General features: G+C 35.5%; 1 protein-coding gene across 1 annotated transcript in view; it reads right to left on the reverse strand.

Moving 5' to 3' along the window:
* Nucleotides 1-4,369: 4,369 nt before the first annotated feature.
* Tmem170b (transmembrane protein 170B) overlaps nucleotides 4,370-27,490 on the reverse strand; it is a 41,976-nt gene continuing 18,855 nt past the window's right edge. Inside the window, exons 2-3 of the mRNA XM_020160836.2 lie at nucleotides 20,318-20,488; nucleotides 4,370-12,139 (exon numbers count right to left, since the gene is read on the reverse strand). Of these exons, the coding sequence (XP_020016425.2) occupies nucleotides 12,009-12,139; nucleotides 20,318-20,488 (302 nt within the window). The 3' untranslated portion in view covers nucleotides 4,370-12,008. The remainder of the gene's footprint in view (nucleotides 12,140-20,317; nucleotides 20,489-27,490) is intronic.

Genomic DNA, 27,490 nt, shown 5'->3' on the forward strand with positions numbered 1-27,490 from the left:
AGAAGGAGACCAAAATGGATTAGGAATGGCCAAGATAACCAAAACATTCATTTTTTTCATTTATTCATATGTGCATACAATGTTTGGGTCATTTCTCCCCCCCTACCCTCTGCCTCCCTCTCTCTCCCCCCCTTGCCCTCTCGCTTCCAGGCAGAAACTGTTCTGCCCTTATCTCTAATTTTGTTGAGGAGAGACCAAGACATTTTTTGAGGTATACACTATACAACTGGAATCCTCCAAAATGATTTGATACTTTTATTAAATTGATATTTGTGATTTTCCAGAATTAAAAATGCTGAATGGATACTTAAGAAAAGAACTCTTATTATTTACTCCCTTACTTGGTTGTTCACATTTTAGCTTGTGAAAAGCCCTGCTTTCATGATAGAACCTGTTTCGAGGACTTCTTTGGGACTGTTGCTTTGAAAAACCATTATCTACATTATTCTTGCCTTAATTTTCCTTCTACAGTTATGCATCTTACATTGCATATAAAGAAGTCTCTGATCACTTCTGACCCCTTTAAGAAATGATGAGTGAAGTCGAAGTTTATACACATTCAAGATAAAAACATTTTAAAGTAGAAAGCAATACAGGTAAAAGGATACAAATTTCAACATCAAGCAAAAATTCTTTTTGGGTTATTTGCCAATGTATTATCTCTGCCTCTTGTCTCTTCTTTTGTGAAGCTGACAAAATGTTGAGTTGATCTTTATTTATGGACAGCATTGTAATATACACTTCAAATCGGGCTTTTAATAGTTGCCCTAATATAGTCTTGAACACCACAAACAGACGGCTGATACCATGGGTAGATGTGTTTTTACTTGATCCTGATTCTGGGGTTAATCAGCATGCTGTTCAATTTTCCACCATAGCCATGAAACCTGCTGCTGACATTCTCCAGACTCTAGTCTCCAGCTGTCCCTCACACACTGAGCTCCACTTCTATGGTATCACACCTTTCTTCTTTTGCCCATCTCAGACTCAGAATATTTAGGAAGACTTACATTTTGCTAGATAACTGGTGGTAAGCATTGAACAAGAGGAGTTAAAAGTCTGAAAATCATGCTGTTTTATTTATGAAAAAAATAGCCTGCTTACTTAAGCTAAATCGTCAACACCTTAACATGGCAGCACTTCTGCGGACACACTAGCATGTCATTCTTATGATGGAGTGGACAACCACATCAAACACCCTTCCCACACAAGTAGTCTGCATAGGGCTGCCAAGTCATGGGTCTGCAAACCCCACGGTAGCCCCCACCCATCTCTGTACATTCTATTTTTCACATCAAAGATGACATGGGGGTCTTCTTGAGTCACATCAGGAGTCACCCACTGACACCAATTCCCACAAAAGAAGCTTCATGACAGTATGTTGGTGCTTTCTCAGCTCTCAAGAGCAGTCCCAATGTGAGACCATGAGAGACAAGCATGTTTGTCTGCTACAGAACACACCATGGAATGAAACTTGTGCTTCCAAGAACAGAAATTCTGGATCCGAAAACACCAGCCCTTCTTCTGTGAGCCAGAGCTGCAGCTTGTCTCTGTGGAACAATAAAGAAAGCAGAGAGGCCCACTTGCAGCAGGATCTGAGGTGGCTGATGACTATGATCTCAGCTGACAGGCCAGTCATGCCCGTCCCTCGGGAGGCCCTCATTTATGTTGGCTGCTTTGGCTTCCTCATCTTGCACATATTTGGTTTGGAGAATGCAAGGAATTTGCTTGCTGAGTGAGCTTATCCAATTCTGCTTTCTAACCAGGCTCCTTCCTGCTGAAGTATGTTTCTAAAATAAATCCCTTCTGTGGACTTTGTTGCACAATCAGCACCCAGTTCAGAGGGACAGTTTCAATGGGAGACAAATCCTCTCTCCAAATACACTATGCTATGCCAGGACCTGGAATCTAGTTGACTTTGAAACAGAGGCATTTTCACTGGTTACTAAAACTTGCAAAGTTTCAGGACATCTTCCTTCTACATTTCAATCCAACAATACACAAGTAGCCCAAGGACAAAGAATATGTCCTGGACACTTGCTACACACAATGAAAGATGTTCTTTCTGTTTTATTGATGTAAAAACTGAGGGTCACAAAAGTTAAACAACTTGACCATTTTGAACTATCAGATGGCAGAGCAGGGATTTCAAGCCAACTCTTATGATACAGTAAGGCTGACTGTGTTACGTTTTGTGTAATCCCTTTTAACCCAGGAAGTTGACCAACTATGTAACTGTGCCTAAAAGTGTAGACTGTCCAATTTGATTAGACATTATTGTTCATTAATAGTTGGAATTTAAAGGCTGGGAACAGTGGCTCATGCCTGTAATCCCAGCTACTCAGGAGGCAAAGATCAAAGGATCAGTTCAAGGATAGCCCAGGCAAAAACCAAGACCTATCTCAACAAATAAACTGGGTGTTGTGGCCCATATCTGCAATACTAGCTATGTGGGAGATGGAGTTAGGATGATCTATATCTGAGACAGGCTATGGGAAAATACATGAGACCCTATGTGAAGAATACCTAAAGAGGGGCTGGGGGCAGGGATCAAGCCACAGAGAAAGTACGAGGCCCTCAGCTCAAACCCTAGTATTGCCCAAAAAAAGAGCTAGAACTTAAGAAAAATATATAAATCAAGTCAGGTTATGACTTATTAAAATCATGCTATTGTTATTTTCTTTTGTTTAAACCCTGAATTCTTAACACTCTTCAGTAAATTTGGTGATGACATGACAAATTTATTTTTCTCATGCTTATTCACATATCTTTGGGGAAAAATTAATGTTACATTTATTACATGGGAATGAGCCCCAAAGTACAGACTGAATTAACTGAGGATCCTAGGTAAGAACTAATGGCCAAGTCAAAAGGGGAAACATGGAACGACTGCACCATCTAGCGACAGAACTGTGGTCTTGCACGCAAACTACCCAATGTGATTAGCTCCATTCTGAATATCTGTTCCCAGAACTTCCTGAGCATGAAGACTATTCATAAAATTGGCTAGAAGAATGTCTGGGGACAATAAATAATGGAAAGCTAAAGGCAGAACATCAGGAGCAGAGATATTGGATCAATTCTTCAGTGTTCACTTGAAGCTGGAGGCAGACCCACCTTCTCTCCTGAATGATCTGCCATGGGTCCTCCTGCTAACTTCAGGTATTGTTCTATGAACTAATAAAGGCTCCAGTGAAAATACTGATAAATAAACACCTATTCAGTCAATCCAAGATGTTCTACATCTTCTGTTTCTACAGCCAGAACCTCTGGACCTGAGAACACTGGCCCTTTTTGTCTGAGAAGTTAATCTCCAAGTCTGACCAGGACTTGCTTTCCACGGCAAGGCTCAGTCTCTTCCTCTTGCATTACCTTTCTCTCTGGTCTCATCCTAGGGAGCTGGCAACAATCTGAAGATTAACGCCTTCTCAAAACACTCAGCAAATGTGAAAACAACCACATGCCCTGTTAGAAAACATTGCAAATATATCACTTCAACAGCCTAAAACTAGAAAATTTGTGATCTCAAGGTTTGCATTTTGTCCAAGAATTTAACATTTATGGCCATGGAAGAAATGTATTTAGTAATTTTAATATTTTTGTGGTGGGAACGAAAAAGCAATCTGGAAAAGTACCTTTCAACATAGCAATTTCATGAAATAAGCATGTCAGTGTAAGCAGAAGCATATTTACTTCCACGAGCTCCCCCAATGCTCAAAGTTAAGGTACTTTTTATTCCAGCAGGGTTGGTGACATTTGCCAGTCTTCTCAGGCAGGATTGTAGCTGAGCCTCTCTGGGTACCTAGCACCTCCCTTACACCTCCCTATCCAAAAATCCAAGTATGCATAAATTTGACAAATGCTGAGCTGGTCATTTTTTATTCCCCATAAAGTTATCTGACCTTTGTATATCTCATTACAGGTAGGAGCTTCCAGAATGTTCTGTAGAAACTAACATGGCATAGTGGGAAAAATATAGGTAACAGAGTAGGAAAACCCTAACTAAGCTGTTAGCTATGTGACCTTGAGAAGCTTCCCACCTTCTCTGAACCTCAAATGTGAAATGGGGGAAGAAAGAAGTTAACTGAAGGCTTAGTGTCTTGCAGATACTAGCCACTCGGGAAGTGGCAGGACAATATTCTGAAAATGATAGCGAGCTTCCTGATACAGTAACTCTCTGAAGTAAGTGCTGTGTGGCCCAGTATTGGCCACAAGCAAATCTACAGACTAGAGCAAATTTGTCCTCAGACTTCTTGCTTACTTCCAAAATCCACAAGTCAAACTGGCCAAATGACAAAAGGACAAAAGACACTTGGGTCCAGCGTGAATGAGCTGAGAAGACACATCACCAGGAGTCAAACACTCCATAAAGCTTTTAAAGACAGGTTTATTTATATATAACTGCATGAAATTGAATTACAGAAACTTTATTAAAATACTGTATATTACAAATTTTTAATCCAATAAATTCTGTGTAATGACATTGAAGTGTTGGATTCACTTTGAACAGATGTTTTGTGTGTTGTCAGTAAAGAGTTCACCCTGTGTATACAAAGAGGAGAGCCACATGTGGACTCAGTAAGGGTCCCGTGATCAGACACTGGATGCTAGTTGTGCGTCTTGTCTTTAAAGCAATGAATTGGAACCTAGATCTTTGTCTTTGTAGATCAACTTTCTATAAATCAGAAATAACTTGCATATGTTTATTGCTGCCCTTTGAAGAAAATGAGAGTGGTGAAAATCATTTAAAATAAAGATCAACATCCCTAACCTGATGCAATTAAAATACTTAAAATTCACTGCAAAATTTGTGTTCTCCAGGAAATTATGCTATTTACACAATGAAATTTGTACATGAATTGGGAAATAAAAAATTGCTTATACAAAATTAAAAATCAATAGTATACAATATTTACAGCTTGTTAGGCATTATATATAAACATAGTTTTTAAAATAATCCTTCAAAATTAAAACTGTACTATGTAAACATGCAGTGCACATACTCATACAGTATAGTGTGTAGGCTTAACAGAAGGGGGAATGAGTTCACATAATGCAGGTTACTTCATCAAATATCATTTTGTTTTTGTGTATTACCCCTCCAATGCTTTATTCTTCCTGTCTTTAAGCTTCACAGTACATTTAGTATTTCTATAGTAAAAATAAATCCCTGATGGTAAACATATTTCTAAAGGTTACATAAAGTCTCTGCCTTTGTACAACAATATAAAACTAACACTGTTCACACTAGAATCTAGTTTACAACAAAACTAAATCCCACATTTAATCTGTTTGACTACATTTTTCCCCATTTCATACTTTTTTTTTCCCATTTCATACTTACTTGGAAAACAAAAAACACAGAGGAAAATGCCATATCATGAAAACATAATGAAAGTAGCCATCATTAGTCCTAGTCAATGGCTGATTTCTCTTCAACTGTAAGAAGTTAGTAGCTAAGAAATCTTTCAAAGACACCCTTCCTAAACTCTGAATTCCCAGTCACAAGTGACATGCACACAGCCAGCTCATCAGTGCCAATCTTGAATCTCTCCAAATTCACTCTGAAGTATCTCAACTTTCAAGGCACCAAGGCATTACTTAGCCTTTAAAAATGGTACTGTGGCTTGACAAGTGACTCATCAGTGGTCTGAGAGTTACAACAATTTGAAAGTGAGTCTTTTAAATTAAAAGACTCAAGTAAACTGTACCTTTGCTATTTAAATAAAAACATTTTAGATAGCTAACTTTTAAGATAAATCTGCTCCCCTCATCCCAGAACAACTAGAGTCAGGAGCTAATACTTAGGTTTGAATGTCATGAGTTTCGACAACTTATATGACTGAAACAAAAAAATACCATGGAATTTCCTGTTTGTTCACCTAAACAGTAGAGCTCATGTCTGAAGGTGTGCGTGTGCTGGGGAGAGAATCAGAATATTTTTAAATTCCTCCATGGTAAATGCATCCATTATCATAAACCCTAAGAAAGTGTCGACAATTAAGCTATCAACTTATCCAGCATTGAATGTAAAACATTTTTATTACTATTTGCACAAATGCCTCTAATTTGCTTTCTTTGGAGAAAACTTAATAACAGTCTATCCCAAAGATACCTAATGATAAAGTGAAATACTTTAATTTTTAAAAAAGGGATGATGGTGGGGCAAGAGGATCGCTAATTTGAGGTCAGGATGGGTTACATAGTGAGATACTGTCTCAAATAAAACCCCAAAATAAAAAGCCTTTTAAAAGGAAAATTTTTATCATTAGTAGTACTCTCAAGCTAACAGTCATTTAAAACAGGGCTCTAAAAAAGTGATGATTTTTAGTAATTACCAATATACATTTAGGAGAAGAAAGTGTTGAAGTTATGGGATTCAGATGATCGTGCATTACAGTTCCTCTTTCTATGTATTTATGTCCTACTTCTTTCCAGTTTCACTTAAAGACCTAAAGATATACTGTATATGGGTGGTGCAGAATATAATCCAAAAAGGGTCAGAGGTTCATGAAGTCCTGGTTTGCCTACACTTACTTATTTTTCAATATGATAACAGATGCATAAGCAAAGGTGTTAAATATTGTCTTCTAAGCCAGCACCTCCACTTCTATCCCAACTGTCCATATGTTTAAACAATAATGTATGACATCTGTTTGGGAAGATTTTGAAGAAACTGCTAAATTAGTTCTCCAAATCAAGAAAGGTTGCTATGTAAGTTCAACATAGATGCAATAAAGAATGTGAAAATGAATTCTCTACACTCAGAAGAGATGACTAGAGTTCATAGCTCAGTTCTCTCAGGGATGTGAATGCTGCCACTAATTTAATAGAGAATTAACCAGTACATCTCCACATTTACTGAACATACTTTATATATTAAGCATTGCTTTACCCAAACAAATTCACAGCTAAAGTTTGAGATAACTAAATTCACCAACCTCCTATAACAATGTATTACCTATAAGGAACAGAGGTCCTCAAGTTAGAACAGCAAGCCCAACACACACACACACACTCACACAATGGAGTATGATTTCAAGCATTCCATGGTCAGTAGATCCCACGCTGAAAGCAACACAGCACCATGCACACAAGCAGCCTGCAGCCCGCACAGGGTGGTGCACAAGCTTAACAGAAGGGAGAAGTGTGTTCACATAATGCAGGGTACTTCATCAACTGTGCCTTGTTTTGTGCATTACTCCTCCAACATTTCTTCCTCTCTTTAAACTTTCATCTGCTACAAAATGACACCACATATTTGAAAAATGTTTTAATTTTTTTCTTCCCAGGAAAAAAGTTTTAATTTTTAATGATGTGATATCCTTTCTATCCAGAAGAGCTTCAGGAGGATGGGAAATTAAGAGAGATTGTGAGACCATTTGATTACTAGTCAATGTTAACCACCGACTCAAATAAATAGCAATTTACCCAGTCACCCAACACATTACCAAACTTCTTTGGAATCTATGTCTACCAGAATTTATTCAGTAATTTTTTTCATATTCCTTGTATCTTAAAAACAAAATAAATGTTTCAAGAGATTCTCTTTAAGCTTTGGAATAGCAAGAGTGAAGTAGTCTGAGTATTTCAGAAAGTGCTTTCAGCCTCTTGTTACTTTCTGAATTATAAAATGAACACAAATGTAAAATAATAGCATTTTCTTCTAGGCTAAACAAGAAAAACAGCAAATAAAGAAAACAACAATAGGACCCAACAACCACCTTGGCTCATGGAAAGGAGGACTTAAGACACTGAAGCCCACCTCTACGTTCCTACAGGATTGGCATCACACAGCCAAGCCAAAGCCCAGGAAAATGTATGGGGAAAGACTACCTTACATCTAAAACAAGGACAATACTTTGGATATAGTAGAGTCAATGAGTTTTCTGAGTAAATTCAAAGAAAGTAAAAAGGATATAGGAAAGAAGAAAATGCTTGCCACCTGTATGCTTTTCCTGTATTAACTAGTGGTAACCAGAACCTGTAATTTAATCCAGTTTGCCCCACAACTCCCAAGTGTTCTTAGATAAATATCTGTTGATTTTTAAAATAAAGGAGTAAAGAAGATGTGAAGAAAGCAAGACTATAAGAGAAGGGTTTTTTTGTTTTGTTTTTTAGTTTTCTTCATAAAGTATATGTAGGGAAGATGTGGGAATGGAAGAAAGCAGACAAGTTCTACAGAACAGTGGATTCAACTGGTATTGCAGAGTGCAATTTAAAGAACTCTGCTGACTGCTGAGCATTTATCATCAAATACATATTGCTTTGCCATTCATAAACAATCTCACATAATCCTCACAAAGCCACAGGTGGTATTAATCAAATTTCAGAGCACAAACTGAAGCTCAGAGAGGTTCATTGATTTGCCCAGACCAAACAGTCTGCAAATGACAAAGTCTGGATTCAAGCCTGTGTCACTTGGCTTAGAATCTAGTGTGCTCTCTGTGTCACAGCAATGGCATCTTGGTTACTGAAATTCCACTTAGTGGATTGAACTGGGTAAATCAGAATGCTGGGGAGGAGAAACTAGATCTCAACTCTCAGCTAGAACCAGGAAGCAAAAAGTTGACACAATCATTTTAGGATTTGAAACTTGTGTGCTAGCTCTTGGTGAACTCAAGTGGAGGATCCCATCTCGGTCATCTCTGTACTTACAACAGATAACACTTGGTGCTGTACTTTGCACACAGTGTATCTGCAGAAAGGGTTACAAAATCGAGTTAGCCAGCATGTGAGTGTCAGCTGGGCACTTGAATGAGGAAGTTTCACTTTCCACACATTAATGAGAGGTTCCCTAAAGACCTTTCCCAACAACAGTCTTTAATTTTAAATTATCCTTGTTCCTTACCTCACAAACAAAAAATATACAAGCCAACTCATTTCTTTATTTCTTTCACTTAAAGTACAAACAAAAACCCTTATGGGTTTGGAAATGGAGCAGTGGAAATGTATACTGTAAATACTAAGATAGTACTATAACGCTGTTTGGTAAACATTAGTATCTGAAGTAACAATTAAGCTGCAAGCACTGAACACAGGCATCATTTAGGCCTTTCCTTACCCCGGGCACCAAGCGGAACTGTGCCACCAGAGAATGAGTTGCACTTCTTTCTTTTACAGGTTTGCAGCTTAAGTGCAGCTTCCATGAGGCTCCCTGACTAACTCTGACCATGGACATTCCTAACCAGTATGTTAAGTAAGAACTTTGAGTATAAAGAACTTCCTTCTTTGAGGAACTGATTTCACTATCAGCAGTATTTTACCAAACATTTTTAAAAATAAAGGAGTGTCAACCACACAGGATTTTCCCCTTCCTTCTTATACTTGTTACAAAGAAAACTTACTGCTAAATCACATACAAATTTTAAGAAAGCGTAATCCAATTATATCTATAAGGGCTTTGTCACATCCCAAACAAGGGTCTCCGGCACTATCAAACCAAGAAAAATTTCCCCAAATTAAAAAAACCTAAAGCATCCTCAAATCTATTTCAAAGATAGTTCAACTGAACAAATAGCACATTTTCCACTAGAACATGAAAGTGTTCATTACACAAAAGCTTCCCAATTAGACCATATTCATATATAGTTCTCGATATATGTATATGACATATATACATATATATCATTTAACATTGTCTCTATAAGAAAACCAGTAACTTTTTAAAAATTTCAGCATATAAAGTTATTAAAACAATTTCATAAATTCACACTATTCAACTGCATTTCAAAACATCAGTGACTGCTGCACAAAATTCCAATGAAAATAACTGAGAAAAGCAAACAAAATAAAAATCCTCCCCAATTAAAAGTACACACACACACACATACACAATTCTCAATGTAAATCAACTTGATAATGAGATAACTGCAAGACACTCTACAAACTATTAACTACTCAATTATACTTTCATTCTAGAATAAAAACAGGAGCTTAAAATCTCTTTGGTCCATTCATTCATATATTCAATGTGTCCAAGTTATTTTCTAATTAATGTTGGCTTATGATCCATGTGCTCCGTATTACCTCACCATGATGACTTTCTTAAAATAATTGTATGTTAAAATAACTACTCATCTGTACATCTGAAATAATTTCCACACATTATTGGTAATTCCTCTGAAAGAATACAAATGCTTTAAATTATTGAAAGAACAGTGAAAGGACAAATATAATTCAAGTCTAATAGAAAAGAAGAAATCAAATTGACTTGGAAAGGGTATGCCTAAATTTAATTTGAGAAAACATCACGAACATAAGGAACACATGAAAATAATACTTGACTTGTACATAATAAAAAGAATCCATTTTTAAATTTATTCCAGGATCCCTAAGAAAGCATAGTTGCTCACTGGTTGTCTTTTTGTTAAAACACATTTCCATGCCACGGTGTTAGTAAATTCCTAAACTGGGCTCCAATAGTGGCATTAAAACAAAACAAATCCTTATTAAACTGATTATTTTTGGTGGAAAAAAAGGTGTGCGGATAGCAAGAATTTTAAATTTGAATGGGATCTAGAAGAAACCTACTTTCTAATCTAAATTAAGTTACACAGAGAGGCTAGGGTGCTAGATTAATTTTTAGTTTGTCCTTACATTTAAGATTTCTACTGGTACCAAAAAAAAAAATCTAAATTCAACCAGGATCTGTGTTTTTCCTACTTCTTGAAGTGTTTTATACAGAGTACATTTCCATTTTTAATAAATATGACCACAGAGTCTAGTAAAGTTAAATAACTTAAATAAACTTAAATCATACCAACATAAATCAAGACTGAACAACTGCAGCAAACCACTCAAACACGCGCTCTGTACTGTACTGATGTGCAGAGACTAAGTGTCAAATGTTAAAAATTACTTACTATGTTTCCCCTGCTTACTTAGCAGAATTGTGACAGGGCCACACATCCAAAATAAGACAGTTGATTATTCTTCCTATATAACTTACTTGTTATTCTTCTAAATATGAAGCTTTTTTTATTCCCAGAGCCTAATTTAGGCCACTCTTTAAATAATTAATACTCCAGAATAAGACTGTTTGTTTTGTTAAAACCAAGGTATATGCAACAAGTAATATAATCACACCACAACACTAACTACAAAGGTGTTTTTCTCTACGAGATACAAAGCAGAAACTTTCTTTAGAAGGGTCAAAGAATGCAACATGCATTTTAGACTTTTTTTTCCTTACAAATTTTATAAGAAAATTTTCAAATTATGTTTTTATGACATGTATGTGGCAATGGGTGTGACCCTTAAAGTTTTTTAATTTATATAAATAGAGTATTATGTATGAGGGAAACTATTAAAAGGGTGTTTAAGTTAGTCAACAGTATGCACCCTACAGATCTACTGAGTTCTTAAAACAGTTTAGCTCCTCTTCCATTAAGAAAACTGTTATTTTCCACATAAATTAAATAATAACACCTAAACATTAAAACCTAAATCCCAGAAATGCTCAGTATTAAAAACCAAACAATTTCTGTCATATTAAACAATTCGTTATTTTGCATTCATGTGGGATTTAGCATTACAAACAAAGATTTTACTACAGTACCTGAATTCGTGTCAAATGTCTTCACAGCACTCGGCTACATCTATACTGCAAATTGTCACATGATCAATGTTAACAAAAAGAAGAGAGTTTGGCACATATGTCAATTTCTCAAAACGTCCCTGTAACTTAACACAACACTGTTGAGAATGATGATTTCAACACCAATGTTAACCTGAATGGCAGCTAAACAAGGTGCTTTTTCTTGCAGCTTCACATAGCTTCTAGTGCACCTTGCCTGGGATGGAGGCACGTAAGGTGCAGTGCAGTAGTGCAATCAGTGAACGCCAGAGGGCAGGCTTTCCAAACAGCTCAACTTCTTCCTTGGGTTTTGACTTGCTGAGTCCATCCACACTCTTGTGCAATGTCATTTCCACTTGTTAACAATGCCATTTTCAGGGAATCTGTACATCTGCGTCCTTGTGTGAATTTAGACATTCCCTCAGAAACCTCAGAGCGTAGCGAGGATCCTTGAGAAGGAGATGATTAATGTCAATACGGTCTGCCCCACGCCCCACACCAGTGCTTCCAAAGGGGCCATGTTCTTCCCTGCCACTCTGTATATGCCAGCCACCGCAGCACCTGCATGACAAGCAGAGGGACAGTCACTCACTGCGCAGCCCCTGTGCTGCAGAGGAAGGTCGTACCTCACTTGTCACAACACAATACCCCACCCACCCTTAATAGATACATATGGACGGTACAGACTGCAATCACAATTCCAAATATGCTCCTGAAAAATCAATAATTCATTATCGTAAAACCTCCCCTGAGCATTCAACTGCCCAGACCTCATCAGATTGCTTATAAATATGCCCACATAATATGCAGATGATTATAAATGAAAAGCTATATAATTTAACAATTAATATTTTAATGTTAAAGATATCTTATTTACTTGAAAAAATTTTCAAATAGTATGTAAAATATAAGAATACATGACTAACCTATTTTATAATCTACCATGTAAAACAGTAGTTTACTGAACTTTTTAATGACGGATACATGTAAGTTATTTGGAGACTACTATCTTAATATTAATAAAAATGAAAAGTGAACTTGATGTCTCCTCTAGGAAAAAATGTTCAGATACTGGATTCCCAGAACAACGAGCCTGAGTTATGAAGAAGCTCTGTGCCTACCCGCAACACTTCGTCTTAGCACAGTATGTAGAATGATGTGGCATTTAAGCGTCTAATTTAAAAAGGACATTCAGAAATCACAAAGAAGGAAATATTTAAATTGTGATATGGTTTCTCACATATTGAGATGTTCTTAAAACTATTTCTGTAGAAAAAAACCTGTCTACTACATATTCTAGAATCGTTAAACAAAAGGAAATAAAGAGAACAGAAATAAATTATTCAAAAATACTGAATTGATAATTGCTTGCAACAGAAACCTATTAATAAAAATTAGCTAAGGATATCACTTTTACTTGTCAATTTAAGGACAACTTAACTTGGGATTTATTCTTTGTAATTTACTTAAAACATCCAAAACAAATCTATGCCAAGGGCTTTCATATACATGTTTTCAAATAAAAGCAAATTAAGACAGTATACTTACCACACACTAGATCTTGCAAGGACCTTTACAAGCATTCTCTTATTTAAATATCCTATCCCTCCCCCCTCACTGTTATGACCTAATTTAAAGACAGAAAACAGGTTCAGAGAGATTCAATTACTGGCCCAAGGAAATACAGCAAGTAAAAGAGCAGCCTCATCTGGCTACAAATCCCCAAATCATAGTATCATTTCATATTTATGTTAAGTGAAAAAGAATGATTTTAAAAAATAACCAAGCCACTGATCATAATCTCAATATTAAATAAAACTCTTAGTGGCACCAACATTTACCAAGTAATAAAATCAAGTACTTATATAACTGGTCATATACCTAAACTTTAGAATTGGATGACATTTTAAAAAATTTTAAAGAACTTTGGCTTACTGTGTTATCATGAATTATGTTAAAATAAACCCGAGGAACAACACTCTGTTTTTTCCTTGGATTTACATTACATTTTCGTCAATGTTAAAAAATACATTTGGCCTCCATCTCTCTGACACTGAGCTTTAAATTATGATCCAAGAAAAGGAAAGTCACAGCAATTAGTAGCTCAGGCTGACTGGGATATGTCAAATACAGTTGTCAATTCAAACTTCCCAAGTTTATAAAGGTTAAGAGCCTGGGTTTTGAACCTAGACTCATGGACTAAAATCCAAGATTTACTACTTAGCAACTGGTTATGCTGGGCAATCACTTAACCCCTAATGCCTTGCTTCCTCAAATATAAAATAAATGTAAAGTGGGTGAGTGTGAAGATTAAGAGAGAATACCATAAAGTGCTTAGGAACAGTGTATGGTCTTAGTACTTTGCCTAGTAGATGTCATAGTGGTAAAGGATAAAGGAAATTCTAACCAGTGGCTCACCACTTAACAGTGTTGGAAAAATTGGGCAGCCATGTGGAAGAAATATATTTAGGTCCCTGCTTCACAACATTCCACAAAATAAATTTCAGATGGATTAAAGAGCTAGATGGTAAAAATAAAACTACAAATGTAAACTTTAGAATATAAGTGAATATGTTTAGCATCCTCCGAAGATAGATCTTAAGACTCCAAGAGAATAAAACTATAAATGTTTGACATCCAAAGACTAAAAAAAAAAATTGTATGCACAGCAAACTGATGATTTACATTGAGAATATAGACACACATCTGCTTACATAAATACACAAATAATGAGTTCAGCACTTTTTGTAATCAAATAAAACAACTTCCCATTAATTGGAAAAATGGGTAAGCTATACAAAATCTATACCATGAATTCATATAATTTCAAAAGGAAAATATAGCTCCTTATGAGCTGACATAGAAAGAACTTAAGGCATACAATTTATTCAACAAGGAAAATAAAACATAAAACAAAATGCATTCCCTATCAGTACAAGCATACATGTATGTGTGTGTATGAATGTAATGCATAAATGAAAATCTGGGGAATACACACCAAACTCCAATAGCACTAGTTTGGAGTGCTAGTCAGAAACACTTTTCTTTATCCATATTTTAAGTTTTACATGGAGAATATAGTCATATATTACTTAAAATTCATTTTTAAACTTTAATTTGTATATCTAACTTGCCTAAATTTCCCTACAATGCCAAGATATATTCATTTTTAAAGGCCAACATCTTTCAAACAAAAATATTTGTATATATACAATGACAAAGTTCACTAAATACTTGATTTTAAGTAGCTGGAAATAAACTCCCTTGTATGTAGGTATAATTTAATCATTTTTGCTGCCATATAGAATTACAAAAGTATGAATATACCACAGCTTGTCCATTCTACTGCCAATAACATTTGTTCCCAATCCTCTACAATCACAAACATTGCTCCCATGAATATTCTTGATCTCAGCCCCTGGCACACAAATGCTGTCAAGAGTTTCTTCATGATCCATGGGTAGAAGTGGAATTGCTGAGCCCTCTGGTACAGGCATTTCTATTAGGCAATGCCAAATTGTTTTTCCAAATTAGTTGTACTGATTTATATACCAGGAACCCCACAGCCTCAGAAGCAAGTTAGTATATTTTTCCCCCAATCTGGTGAGTTAGAGATATTCTCTGTATGATTATTGATAATTTCCTAATAATTAATATGATCAAGCTTTTCTTCACGTACTATTGACCATTAAGTTTTCTACTTCTATGAAATGCTTGTCAAATCTTCTGTCCATTCTTCTATTGGGTTATCTTTTTCTTATTTGACTCAGAACTTTTAACAATATAGTTTAAGTATTAATCTTTTTTAATTGATATGTTAACAAATATTTTCCTCAATGCCATGCTTTAGTTTTCACTCTCTAAGGAGACCTTTGCTATACAATAGTCAGTTAAAAGAATACTTATGATCTTTACTTTCTTGGTGAAATATGAAGCTAAATTGATATGCAAAAATCAAGAGGATATAAAGTGAGATGGCAGCTTGAAATAAATGATGCATGTTTGGAGCTTCTATTGTGAACAATAGCAGAAAGAACCACTAAAATAACTGGAAAATCCCAAAAGTATTCAGGGTCAAGAGAAGACTGGTGGTATGAATATGAAGTGGAAAAAGCAGAGCGGGAGTTTGAGGGAGAGATGTACACCTAGGCTGGGAGAAGAGACATAGTAGGTAGAAAATATCACTCTCTAGTAGCACAAAGTACCTGCAGAGGGTACACTAAGGAAAAATGAAACATGTCCTGACAGATAATGGATAATACAGGAAAGGCAGAATTCATATTGACAGTGTGCTCATTCGAGTTGTGTAGTTAGATCAAGACTGGGCAAACTATAATCCATAAGCCAAATCTGGCCTACTACCTGGGTATGTACAACATGTGAGCTGGGAATGATTTTTTTAATTGTTGAAAAAAATCTGAAGAAGAGCATTTCATGATACATAAACATTATCCGAAATTCAAATCTTAGTGTCCATACATCATATTTTATTAGAATACAGCTATGTTCCTGTCTCCTATTGAATTATCTTTTGTAATTCCAGGAATAATGTTCACAACATACATGAGTCTACACTTTCCTGCTCTTGGGCAGTCTTTAACTTGTTTAGTAACAGGCTTACACTGGCCTCAGAAATAAGCTGTGCACAGCTTTCACTGTTTCTATTTTCTGTAATGGTTTGGATTAAAAAAAAAAAGGAGCTACCTGTTCTTTGAAAATCTGGTAGAACTGTCCTATAAACCCCATTTAAGTCTGGATATTTTTGAAAGAAAGGGCCTTTAACATTTCAAATGTTTATAAAAATATTCTATTTATATTTTCCATTTCTTTTATATCAATTTTTATATTAATAATGTAGTTCATAAAACTAATTTTGATGTTTTATCCTTCTTACTGAAAATTAGTTATTTCTTCTACTAGTTCACATTTTTATTTTTGACTTAACTCTTTCTTTTTAGTTTGTCAGCAGTCATCTCATTTCTTCAAAGAACAAGTTTTTATTAACCTTTCATAAACACAACTTACAGAACTTCATAGTATTTCTCCACACCAATAAGGTTAAAAATATAAAAAAAGATACCATGAATAAGTTATAAGACAGTAAGTAATCAGGAATTAACTTAATAAAAATATACAACCTTCCTAGTGAGGAAAGTATTTTAAACTCTAATAAAAGACTTTAATAAATGACAAAGAAGATCTCAATAACTAGAGATGTATTAACACGATCCTGGGTGGCATAATTTAATACACCCATGCTACCCAAGTGAACCTTTACATCCAATTAAATCCTAATAAAAATCAGTCATACTTTTTTGAGTGAGCCAACAGACATATTCTAAACTTTATATGAAAGAATAAAGGTCCATGAGCAGTTACGTTAACTTTAAGAAAAGTAACCAGAAGGAACGAGCCGTGAATTAGACATATTACAAAACCAGAGATATATGTATAAAAAAAAAAAGCACGGCCCTACAATGAGAATGCAATGTACAAAAAGATGGCATTGTCAATCAATGAGAAAATGATTAATTTTTTCAGTGGATAGTAAGGTAAAAATTGACTTATGATATGAGAGAGGGAAAAAAAAACCCACCCAGAACTCCATCTAGTACCAAAAACAAAGGTATCCTCTGGACCAGTGGGTAAATTATAGTCTGTTTTGTGAATAAAGTTTTTATTGCAACAAGTAGTCTCCATTGTTTTGGTCTGTCTATACCTGCTTTCATGCTCCAATGGCAGAAGTGAAGAGCCACTGATCTGCAGAGTCAAAAATACTACCTTCCCTTTTAAGAAAATATTTGGTGACTCCTGCTCTAGATGAAGTAAGGACTCTAATAGAAATGGTAAAACTATAAAATTAACCAAAGAATACATATCAGAGTATCTTTTAATCTTGGTGTGAGACAGAACTTCTTAAATAAAATTCTAAATTATAAACCATAAAATTAAAAACAAAACAAAAAACTCTGTAAGCTAATTACATTGAAATTAGGCACTTCTGCTCAATAAATTACTCCATGGATGAAGATAACTGATAAAGACTGAGAAAAGTTATTTGCAAACCCTCAACCAATAAGAGACTATTATCTCTAATATATAAGAAACACTCATAATTTATATATGTGAAGAAAACAAGAGAATTCAAATAAAAGCACACAATTTAAAGAGATGGTGTGCAGGAGAAAAGAAAAAAACCCTAAATATATAATAAGCATAGGAAGAGATGTTAAATCTCATTAGTAATCAGAGAAATACAAATTAAATCAACAGAGATGCCACTTTATACCTTCAGATTGGCTAAAATTAGGCACAGAAAATTCATTTTTACCAATTCTGGCATTAATTATCAGTACAAATTAAAATGGAAAAAATCAGTCTTGGAAATAAAATCTAAGATGTAGCAAATATAACAAATCTGTATCAATATTTCATCAGCATTTTATTGATGTGGATATTTAGCAACTATAGGCTGAGCTAAATAATATAGCTATAAGTGAGGTAGTACTTACAACTTGCATTAAGAAATACAGCCAAATATTCATATGGACTAGTTTTCTTAATTCGAGTCTTTGGCAAGTAAGAAAATTAGTCACGAGAAATTTAAATGTTTTATTACTAATTAGGGAACAAATTTTCACTTCAAATTTTACCATTTTTATAAGAATTTTAAAATATAACATTATAGTTTCTAAAATCATTGGTTTGTTTTATTCTTGAGTGATCTAAAAGTAGGTTATATATACATATTACATCATTAGAGACAAATGGAAGCAGAATTAACTTTTCATGCTTTCTTGAAAATCTTACAATACTGTACATATGTGCATACCACTTGCAACTCAGAGCAAGCTGCACCTTCTCTCCTCCTCCATTCAGTTCACCAGCTACAACAGTACAACCGACTGGCAGCCCCCTCAATGTCTGTTATTCATTGTCCATAGTGACTAATAACTAATTTGAAGTGGGTTACTTCTCCTTTGCCATAGTTCTTATATTAGTTTTTTCCTTCCTTACCCATAGTTATTACTCTAGCTCAGATCCTGATCTCAAGCTTAGATTCTAGTTAATGCCTCTTCATTCCCCTTTATTTGCCATTCCTTCCTCCCCCCTGTTCTTCCTTCTTTTTCTCTCACTCACTCTATTCATCCATCCATCTATCCATCCATCCAAACAATATTCTTCTAGAATCTATCATGTTCCAGGTAGTCTTATTATTGGAGGTGTAACTGCTATAAAGGTAGACAAGATCCTGCTCTTTCAGAGTTTTCTCTTGGTTCTTTACATACTTAATATATTCAGCTAAACAAATTTTCCCACTAAACTGCTTTGTCTCTTATCAACCACACTAAAAAATGTTTTCCATGGCCTACAGATCAAAATCCAAACTTTCTGGCTGGCCCTCTCGGATCTGGCTCCATTTTTTCTTTCCAGCTGAATCCTCCCCACCCACTTTACATATCACCTGTGCTTGCTGAACCCAAGGCTTTGCTTAAAATCCTACCTATAATATACTGATGAGATACCATATGATAAAGTTACAGGTTAAATGCAAAAAGCAATAAAATCAACTACAAAAACTAGTTAAGATATCCCAGAAATACCAAATTTTGAATGAAGAAGGGGTGAGAAAAGAGACTACTCACTATTTCTCACAAGTATTTTATGATTGTCATCTTAGGGCCACAGAGAGTCCAGCCCAAAACAGATCCGAGTGGTGGCCGTGAGCTGCCCCCGACATATGGAAGCTGTCCAGAAATAAGCACAACATTGTGCAACAATAGGCACATGATCAATAGCAGCAGAAGGAAGCAGCTAGGTGCTGCATATTAAGAAAGCAGCCATGGACTCTCTAGTCTCAACAGGATGCATCTAAGTTATGCTTGACCAGCAGCCACAGAAACCAGAACACTTTGATGCCAAGGCTGGAGGTGGGCCTAAGTTCAGTTCAGGAGAAGACCAGGAGGAACAAACTTGAGGACCAGTGAGAAAATGCATAAAGCAGCACAGCAGAAAACTTGCAGGTCACTAGAGGACACTCGAAAGAATCAAAGATCTGTCATAATAACTTGTGTAAAAGAAGAATTGCAATTACACATTGTAGTCACAGGCAGATGACACCAAGTACCTAAGGGCCATATTTTTATATCTCATTTCAAATGACAATTACCATTGTCATATTTTGTGCCCACATTTCTTCCTTACTAGATAATGAAAGCCTTTAATGCAGAAGCTAATTTACTATAAGGCATTTTCCCATTGAACTGTTATGCCTCTTGGCAATTTTTACAGATTCTTCTTTTTTTTTCTTGACAGTACTAGGGTTTGAACTCAGGGCCTCATGCTTGCTAGGCAGGTACACTATCACTGAGACACTCCACCAGCCATTTTTTGTGAAAGAGTTTTTCAAGATAGGGACACATGAACCATTTGCCCAGGGCTGGCTTCAAATTACAATCCTCCTCATCTCTGCCTCCCGAATAGCTAGAATTACAGGTGTGAGCTACTGGCACCCTGCAAATTTTTCTATTTTCCATAAAGCTTTGTGAGTCTTCACATAGTAAAATATTTGTTCAATGAGTAAATGAACTCACTCTTACCTTCTAGGTGCAGTGTATAAACTGTTGAAAAATATTCTACATTAAAGATTACCCAAATGTTTCATTTACAGCAAGAATAGTTACCAAAGTGATAAATGCATGTAAAATTAGGTCCTTAAACAGCACACAATTCACTTACTAGTAATCATTGCTCCAGTTACAGAGGCCAGAAATCCGATGCTGACTGCAATGACCGAGATCACTCTCCCCTGTCTGTGCCTCTGCAGCATCACAAACATCAACACACCTGCAGCACCGTGGACAAACAGGGAGGAGAAGAGAGCCCAGAGGAAGATCCAGTACCACATCTCTGAAAGGAAAAAGAGAGTGTTAACCAGTCCGCTGAAACACACCTTAAAAATTCAGTGAACACACAGTGCGCACCCATGGTTTAGGGACTATTAAATGAGGCACAGTGCCAGAAATGCAGTAATGCTAAATAAATCATGATTATCCTCATCACTAATGGTTCATGGTGGAAAGAATTCCTTCTATAATTTCAGAAGGTTAAGGCCATACTCCAATATCCTATACATGCCCCCATTATATAGCTATCATCCATCAATTTGTCTCCTAAATCCCTAACATAGTTGCAAGCTTCTTGGAGTGAATTATAAAACTTAATTAATTGCTCTTCAATATATATTTTTCCATTTTTATACCAAATAGCACTGTTAAGGTATTTTTAAAAAGTGCTCTAATTCAAATAATTCCAAAAATCAGTCACTGCTTATCTTTTATGACTTTTAAGAATTTCAGGCAATTTCTCTTGTGGCCTTCAATTTAATACTGAAAAATCAGTCAGACTTTTTTTTTTAACTTGTCTCCAGTCATTCTGACACTACTACCCTGGGACTTTTCAAGTTCCATTTTCAAGCCTGTCACATTACTATACTTAAATATGACTTAACACAGTTTCTCTGCAATAAAATCTTTTTATTTAAACTACAGGTAAAGTTTATTACTTATAACTGAAAGAGCTGCCTCCAAAATGTTTAGCTAACACCCTGAGGATCCCGCAGAATCATCCTTGCTATGCAAACACTCCATGAAGCAAAGTATCTCATTTCTATGTGTACTAAGTATTTACTCTCAGTCAAGTGTAAGACTCAATAAAATAGCCATTAAATAAGAAGCACAAAAATGAATTAAGACCTATCCAAACATCATTATGTGGGTGGGACTTTAAAATGGTATAGCTGCTATGAAAAACAGTACGATAGTTCCTCAAAAATTAAAAACAGAATTCCATATGATCCAGTACCTACACTTCTGAGTATAAGAGGATTAAAAGTAGAATCTCTAAGAGACATTGGCACAAACACACTCATGGAACATTATTCAATATAGCTAAGAGGTAAAGCAACCTAGTGTCCCTGAATGGATGAATGATAAACAAAATATTACATATACATATGATGAAAAATTATTGCTTCAAAAGGAAAGAAAATTTTGTCACGATTCAACATGGATGAACCTTGAAGCTGTTACGATAAGTGAAATAAGCCAGTCACAAAAGGACTGATACCATATGCTTCACTTAAATGAAGTACCTAAAGTAGTCAAATTCACAGAAAATATAATGGTTGTTGGCAGGAGCTGGGGGAGGTAGGAATGAGTTTCAATGGGTTTTTAAATATTTATTATGATTAACTCATATTAATTTTACAAATTAATGGGTTTCACTGTGACAGTTCTATATAGCATATATCATACTTTGATCATGTCCACTCTCTCTAGTACCTAAAGCCCTTAAAATGTCCTGATACAAGAGTAGCTTTCATTATTAAAGAGTCCCTTTTGGTTTTATGTGAGCATATGCTAATGAAGTGGCTTAGGTTTGGGCACATACACAGCTTCAGATGAAACTGGTCACCAGAAAGACCTCCAGATTATAAGGCTGGAATTTTCAGCCCCATCCACTTACCTCTAAGAAGGAGGGAAGGGGTCTGGAGGTTCAGCTCTGTAAATAAAAACTCCTGAACCACTAAGTTTGGTGAACTTCCAGGTTGCTGTACATGAACACAAGGAGGTTGGTGACCAAAAGGCATGGAAGCTCACTGCCCCAAATCTATTCCTTGTCCATTCATCTGGTTGCTCCCGAGTTGTATCCTTTTAATGAACTAGTAAATATAAAGTGTTTCTCTAAGTTCTGTCAGTCACTAGAGCAAATGGTCAAACCCCAAGAGGGGTACATCAGAATCCTTGACTTGTAGCTGGTCAGAAATATGGGAAATCCAGACTTCTCACTGGCATCTGAAGTAAGGGGCAGTCTTGTGGGACTGAGCCCTTAATTTTGAGGATCTGATGCTAACTCCAGGTAGAGAATTGAATTACAAGGTACCTAGTATTGGTATCCTGGAGAATTGCTTGGTATGGGAAAAAAAAAACCCCACAAAACACCAAATACACAACTCGTCAGAGACATCTTTTGTGAGGGCAGAGGAAACAGTGAGTAGGTTTCATCATATATGCTTTTTTTAACCACTACTATAAAAGATAAATAAGTAAAAATATGTAAAGCATGGATATAAACTTCAATTATTTCAAGTCAAGACCATAAGTGACAAAAAATTCAAAAAGAAAACAAAAACTGTCTTAAAAATGAAGAAGGGTATGGGTATATAATGGCAACAAAAGAGATCTCTGTGACAATGGAACTGTTCTATGTTTTGGATGTGGGAGTAGATATATGTATGTGACAAACTTGTACAGAACTAAATACACACACAAATGACTGCATGTATATAAGTAATAACGGTGAAATCTCAATAAGGTTGATAGATTGTATCAATGTCAACATCCTAGTTGTGATACACTTCGGTTTTCAAATAAATTCCCCTTGGGTAAGCTAGATAAAGAATATATAAGTTCTCTACATATTATTTCTTACCACTGCTATGAATCCACAATTATCTCAAAAAATAAAAAGTTTAATTAAAAAAAGGGGGAAATACAGAAAAAAATTTTTAAAAGAAATCAGCTTTACTCTGCCATATTTGTAAGATTTGGCACACAGAATGGACACAAAATTTAAAATCATTTCAAAGAAGACAATGCAATGTGTTTTACAATGTGTGTTTGAATAGGATATATGCTCCCCAACAATATAAGAGACAGATACCAGTGGTTAAGGAAAAATAGACAAAGCTTGCCTTTTATACAGGTTTTCTTTCCAGCTTTCAGGAAAATAGTGATTTCACATGATATTGTCACTCCTGAATAAACAGCTTCAATTTATAATAAGTGCATTAAAAATTAAAAAGCTTAACTTGCTCAGAAGATATTTATATATTAAAAAATAATTTCCCAGAGAGAAACTAAAAAGTGAGAACATAAGGAGTTAATAATGTAGGGAGTGGAAAAGGTGTAGGGAGCTCTTTGCATGTCCTACTCTGAGGAAAGGAAAGGCTCTGTGACAACCACATACTCTTCTGAACCACATACTCTTCTGGAAGAGAAGTTAACAATTTGCCTTGTATCTCAAGCCCACTTAGAAAAGCTTAACAAATCTAACTCCCACCCCAGGCCTTGTCTTTGTTGTCCTTGTAATATAGTTAGAAGGAATAATTTCTTGACTATATCAACTACTATGAACAAGGGATTATGATGTAAATAGTAGTATTGTTTGCCTATTGAATATATTATCGACTACAAAAATAAGTGTACCTAATAATAAGAAAAAAGTGAATTAAGTTTAATGTTTTATACAGACCCAAGGTATCAATAGAACCATACAACTAAAATGCAATCTTAAGGGGTCCTCTGATGCCAGCCAAAGTTATCTGTTAAGCAGACTGACCCTGAACAAATTACCTGAAACTCAAATTTACTTTCAGCTTTCTTGCTCTTATTCTTTAAAAAACAAACAAACAAACAAAAAAACCTACATTACATTTCATAGAAATAAAACTGAACTCTACCAAGGAAAACTTAAGTTAGTTTGTGAGCCACTACTATTATTCTGAATTACCAGAGAGATCAGTTATCTATCCAATGATCTCCAGAGGTCCTGACCACTCTGGGTAAGCAAGAATGTCTGAGGACACACTCACAAGTGAAAATGACCTGAAACCTATAATCGGTTCAGGCGAAGAGATGTGCAGGACCCTAAGAATACAGCAATAGGTGCTCACAGCTTCAGGGGAAGAGTTGGCTACTAAGAGGGCAGGAGGGAGTATGACAGCCCTTTTTGCTTTTTCTGTTGGATCCACTGAACAATCTTTCTCTAGTATGTATTTAATTGAAAAATTTGTCCCTGGATATCTGGACTAAAACCAAAAATGAAAACAATGTATTAGTTTAAAAAATTGTTCTGATATGTGCAGTAAGGGAATTGAACCCATTACTTCCAAATTGTGCCACATTTATTTGGCCAAAAGTGAGTCCAGCAGTCATGTGTTTTAGCTGACTTTTGTTCCAACAGGACTCTTATGTTTTTGCTAGGCATGCCAAAAAGTAACCCAAAAAGAAATTGGGATCATTATGGATAACTTAAGGATGTTGGAAATCATAGAGAGAGGCTGAATATTATTATTACATGCAGCCAATGAACCAATCCATGGTAAAACCAGACTCAACAATGCATTGCAAAATAGGCAGTAAAGCTTGACCAAAATGATCACTAACAACTTCCACATAATCAATAATTGGTGGAGGTAGTATCTACAATACCAAAAACTTGCATTTCCCTCTCTGAGAACAGCCAGAATGATACTTTATTTTGTGATTTAAACAGGACTTGGCTTGCAAGTAATGATCTGGACCATCAAGTTTTATTATACGCAGCTCAAAGTAACGCTTGCTTACTTTAGAGCAAGAAATTATAATTAACACATCAATGGAAGAGTTGGGAGAATTTCACTCAACTGATTAGGCTGCATAGCTAATGTGAACACTCAAAGGCCCCCAGTCTTCTCTGTTCCCCCATACCTCACCTAGTTCAAGATTTTCAAATCTGAACAATAAAGAAAGAAGGCCAGAGAGACATTGCTACTACTAAATAAAATACAAAACATACATTTGCAACACCCTCAAACAGCAGACACTTTGGAGCATCTCAGAAATTCCTTAATTCACTGGAAAGGACTATGCCTCCTACCTGGGCATAAAGCCCTCCGGGTCATCTTCCTCATTCAAGGCTGGCTACAGCCTTCATCTTAGGCTAATTTTGCCTGGACTATTGCAGTGTATTTGTTTACATTTGGTGAGATATGAGGCAGGAGAATTATGATTTATTCTACTCTCCTAACAATACTAGAAATGGCTCTGCTTACAATCTGCAACTCTCAGCAGCTCTGGTTATGAAGTCGCTTACAGACTAATTTCTGTGCTTTTGTTCCTGATCTCTGAACAAATATAGTGATGAGAAAGGAATTTCTCTAAATTTCTAGAAAATACTGAATAAAAGCAAGTCAAAGGATGGTCGATATTGAGTGTTCCCACCGTTTTACAAATTAAAGACTTAACAATGGCTATCATACAGATAAGATGATGTATGTGTGAAGCTATTTCACACATTCTTCACTGTTAAGTCAGTCTGAAATACTTTAAAAAAATTTACTGTAAATATTATTTTTAAGAATTCAGCAAAAGGAAGATAAAATGTTCTACTAGACCAGTGGTTATTCCTTAGAAATTACCGAAAAAGCAACTAAAACAATCTGTGGAAGTGAGACCACTATATTTTTTTTAATAAAAAACTCTGAAATAGTAACATCAACTTAGGTACACACAATCAAACCTTCAAACAACTAAGACAACTAAATGGCAGGAATCACCACATACCCATCAGTACTAACGCTTAATGTTAACGGACTTAATTCACCCATCAAAAGGCACCGTTTGACAAAATGGATTAAAAAGGAAGATCCAACAATTTGTTGCTTACAGGAGACTCATCTCACCGACAGAAATAAGCATATGCTTAGGATGAAAGACTGGAAGAAGATTTACCAAGCCAATGGTCCCCGAAAACAGGCAGGAGTAGCAATACTTATCTCTGACAAAGTAGACTTCAAACCTACATTGATCAAACGAGATAAAGAAGGACATTCCATACTAATAAAAGGGGAAATAGACCAAAAGGAAATAATCATCAATCTGCATGCACCCAATGTCAACGCATCCAATTTCATCAAAAATATCCTGAAAGACCTAAAAGCATATATAAACGCCAACACAGTGGTTGTGGGAGACTTTAACACCCCATTATCATCAATAGATAGGTCATCCAAACAAAAAATCAATAAAGAAATCCAAGATCTAAAATACACAATAGATCAAATGGACCTAGTTAATGTCTACAACACATTTCATCCAACCTCTAAACAATATACATTCTTCTCAGCAGCCCATGGAACCTTCTCCAAAATAGATCATATCCTAGAGCACAAAGCAAGCCTCAGCAAATATAAGAAAATAGAAATAATACCGTGCATACTATCTGACCACCATGCAGTAAAAGTAGAACTCAACAACAAAAGTAAAGACAAAAAACATGCAAACAGCTGGAAACTAAATAACTCATTACTTAATGAACAATGGATCATCGATGAAATAAAAGAGGAAATTAAAAAGTTCCTGGAAGTCAATGAAAATGAAAACACAACCTACCAGAACCTATGGGACACAGCTAAGGCAGTCTTGAGAGGAAAGTTTATAGCTATGAGTGCATATATTAGAAAGACTGAAAGATCCCAAATCAATGATCTAATGATACATCTCAAACTCCTAGAAAAACAAGAACAAGCAAATCCCAAAACAAATAGAAGGAGAGAAATAATAAAAATAAGAGCTGAAATCAACGAAATAGAAACCAAAAAAACCATACAAAGAATTAATGAAACAAAAAGTTGGTTCTTTGAAAAAATAAACAAGATCGATATACCCCTGGCAAACCTGAATAAAATGAGGAGAGAAAAAACCCAAATTAGTAGAATCAGGAATGCAAAAGGGGAGATAACAACAAACACCATGGAAGTCTAGGAAATCATCAGAGACGACTTCAAGAACCTATATTCAAATAAATTCGAAAATCTTAAAAAAAAGGACAGATTTCTAGATACATATGATCATCCAAAACTGAACCAAGAGGAAATTAATCACCTGAATAGACCTATAACACAAAATGAAATTGAAGCAGCAATCAAGAGTCTCCCCAAAAAGAAAAGTCCAGGACCTGATGGATTCTCTGCTGAATTCTATCAGACCTTTAAAGAACTGATACCAACCCTCCTTAAACTGTTCCACGAAATAGAAAGGGAAGGAAAACTGCCAAACACATTTTATGAAGCCAGTATTACACTTATCC

The sequence above is a fragment of the Castor canadensis genome, chromosome 8 (assembly GCF_047511655.1).
Source record: "Castor canadensis chromosome 8, mCasCan1.hap1v2, whole genome shotgun sequence".
NCBI classification, from domain to species: domain Eukaryota; kingdom Metazoa; phylum Chordata; class Mammalia; order Rodentia; family Castoridae; genus Castor; species Castor canadensis.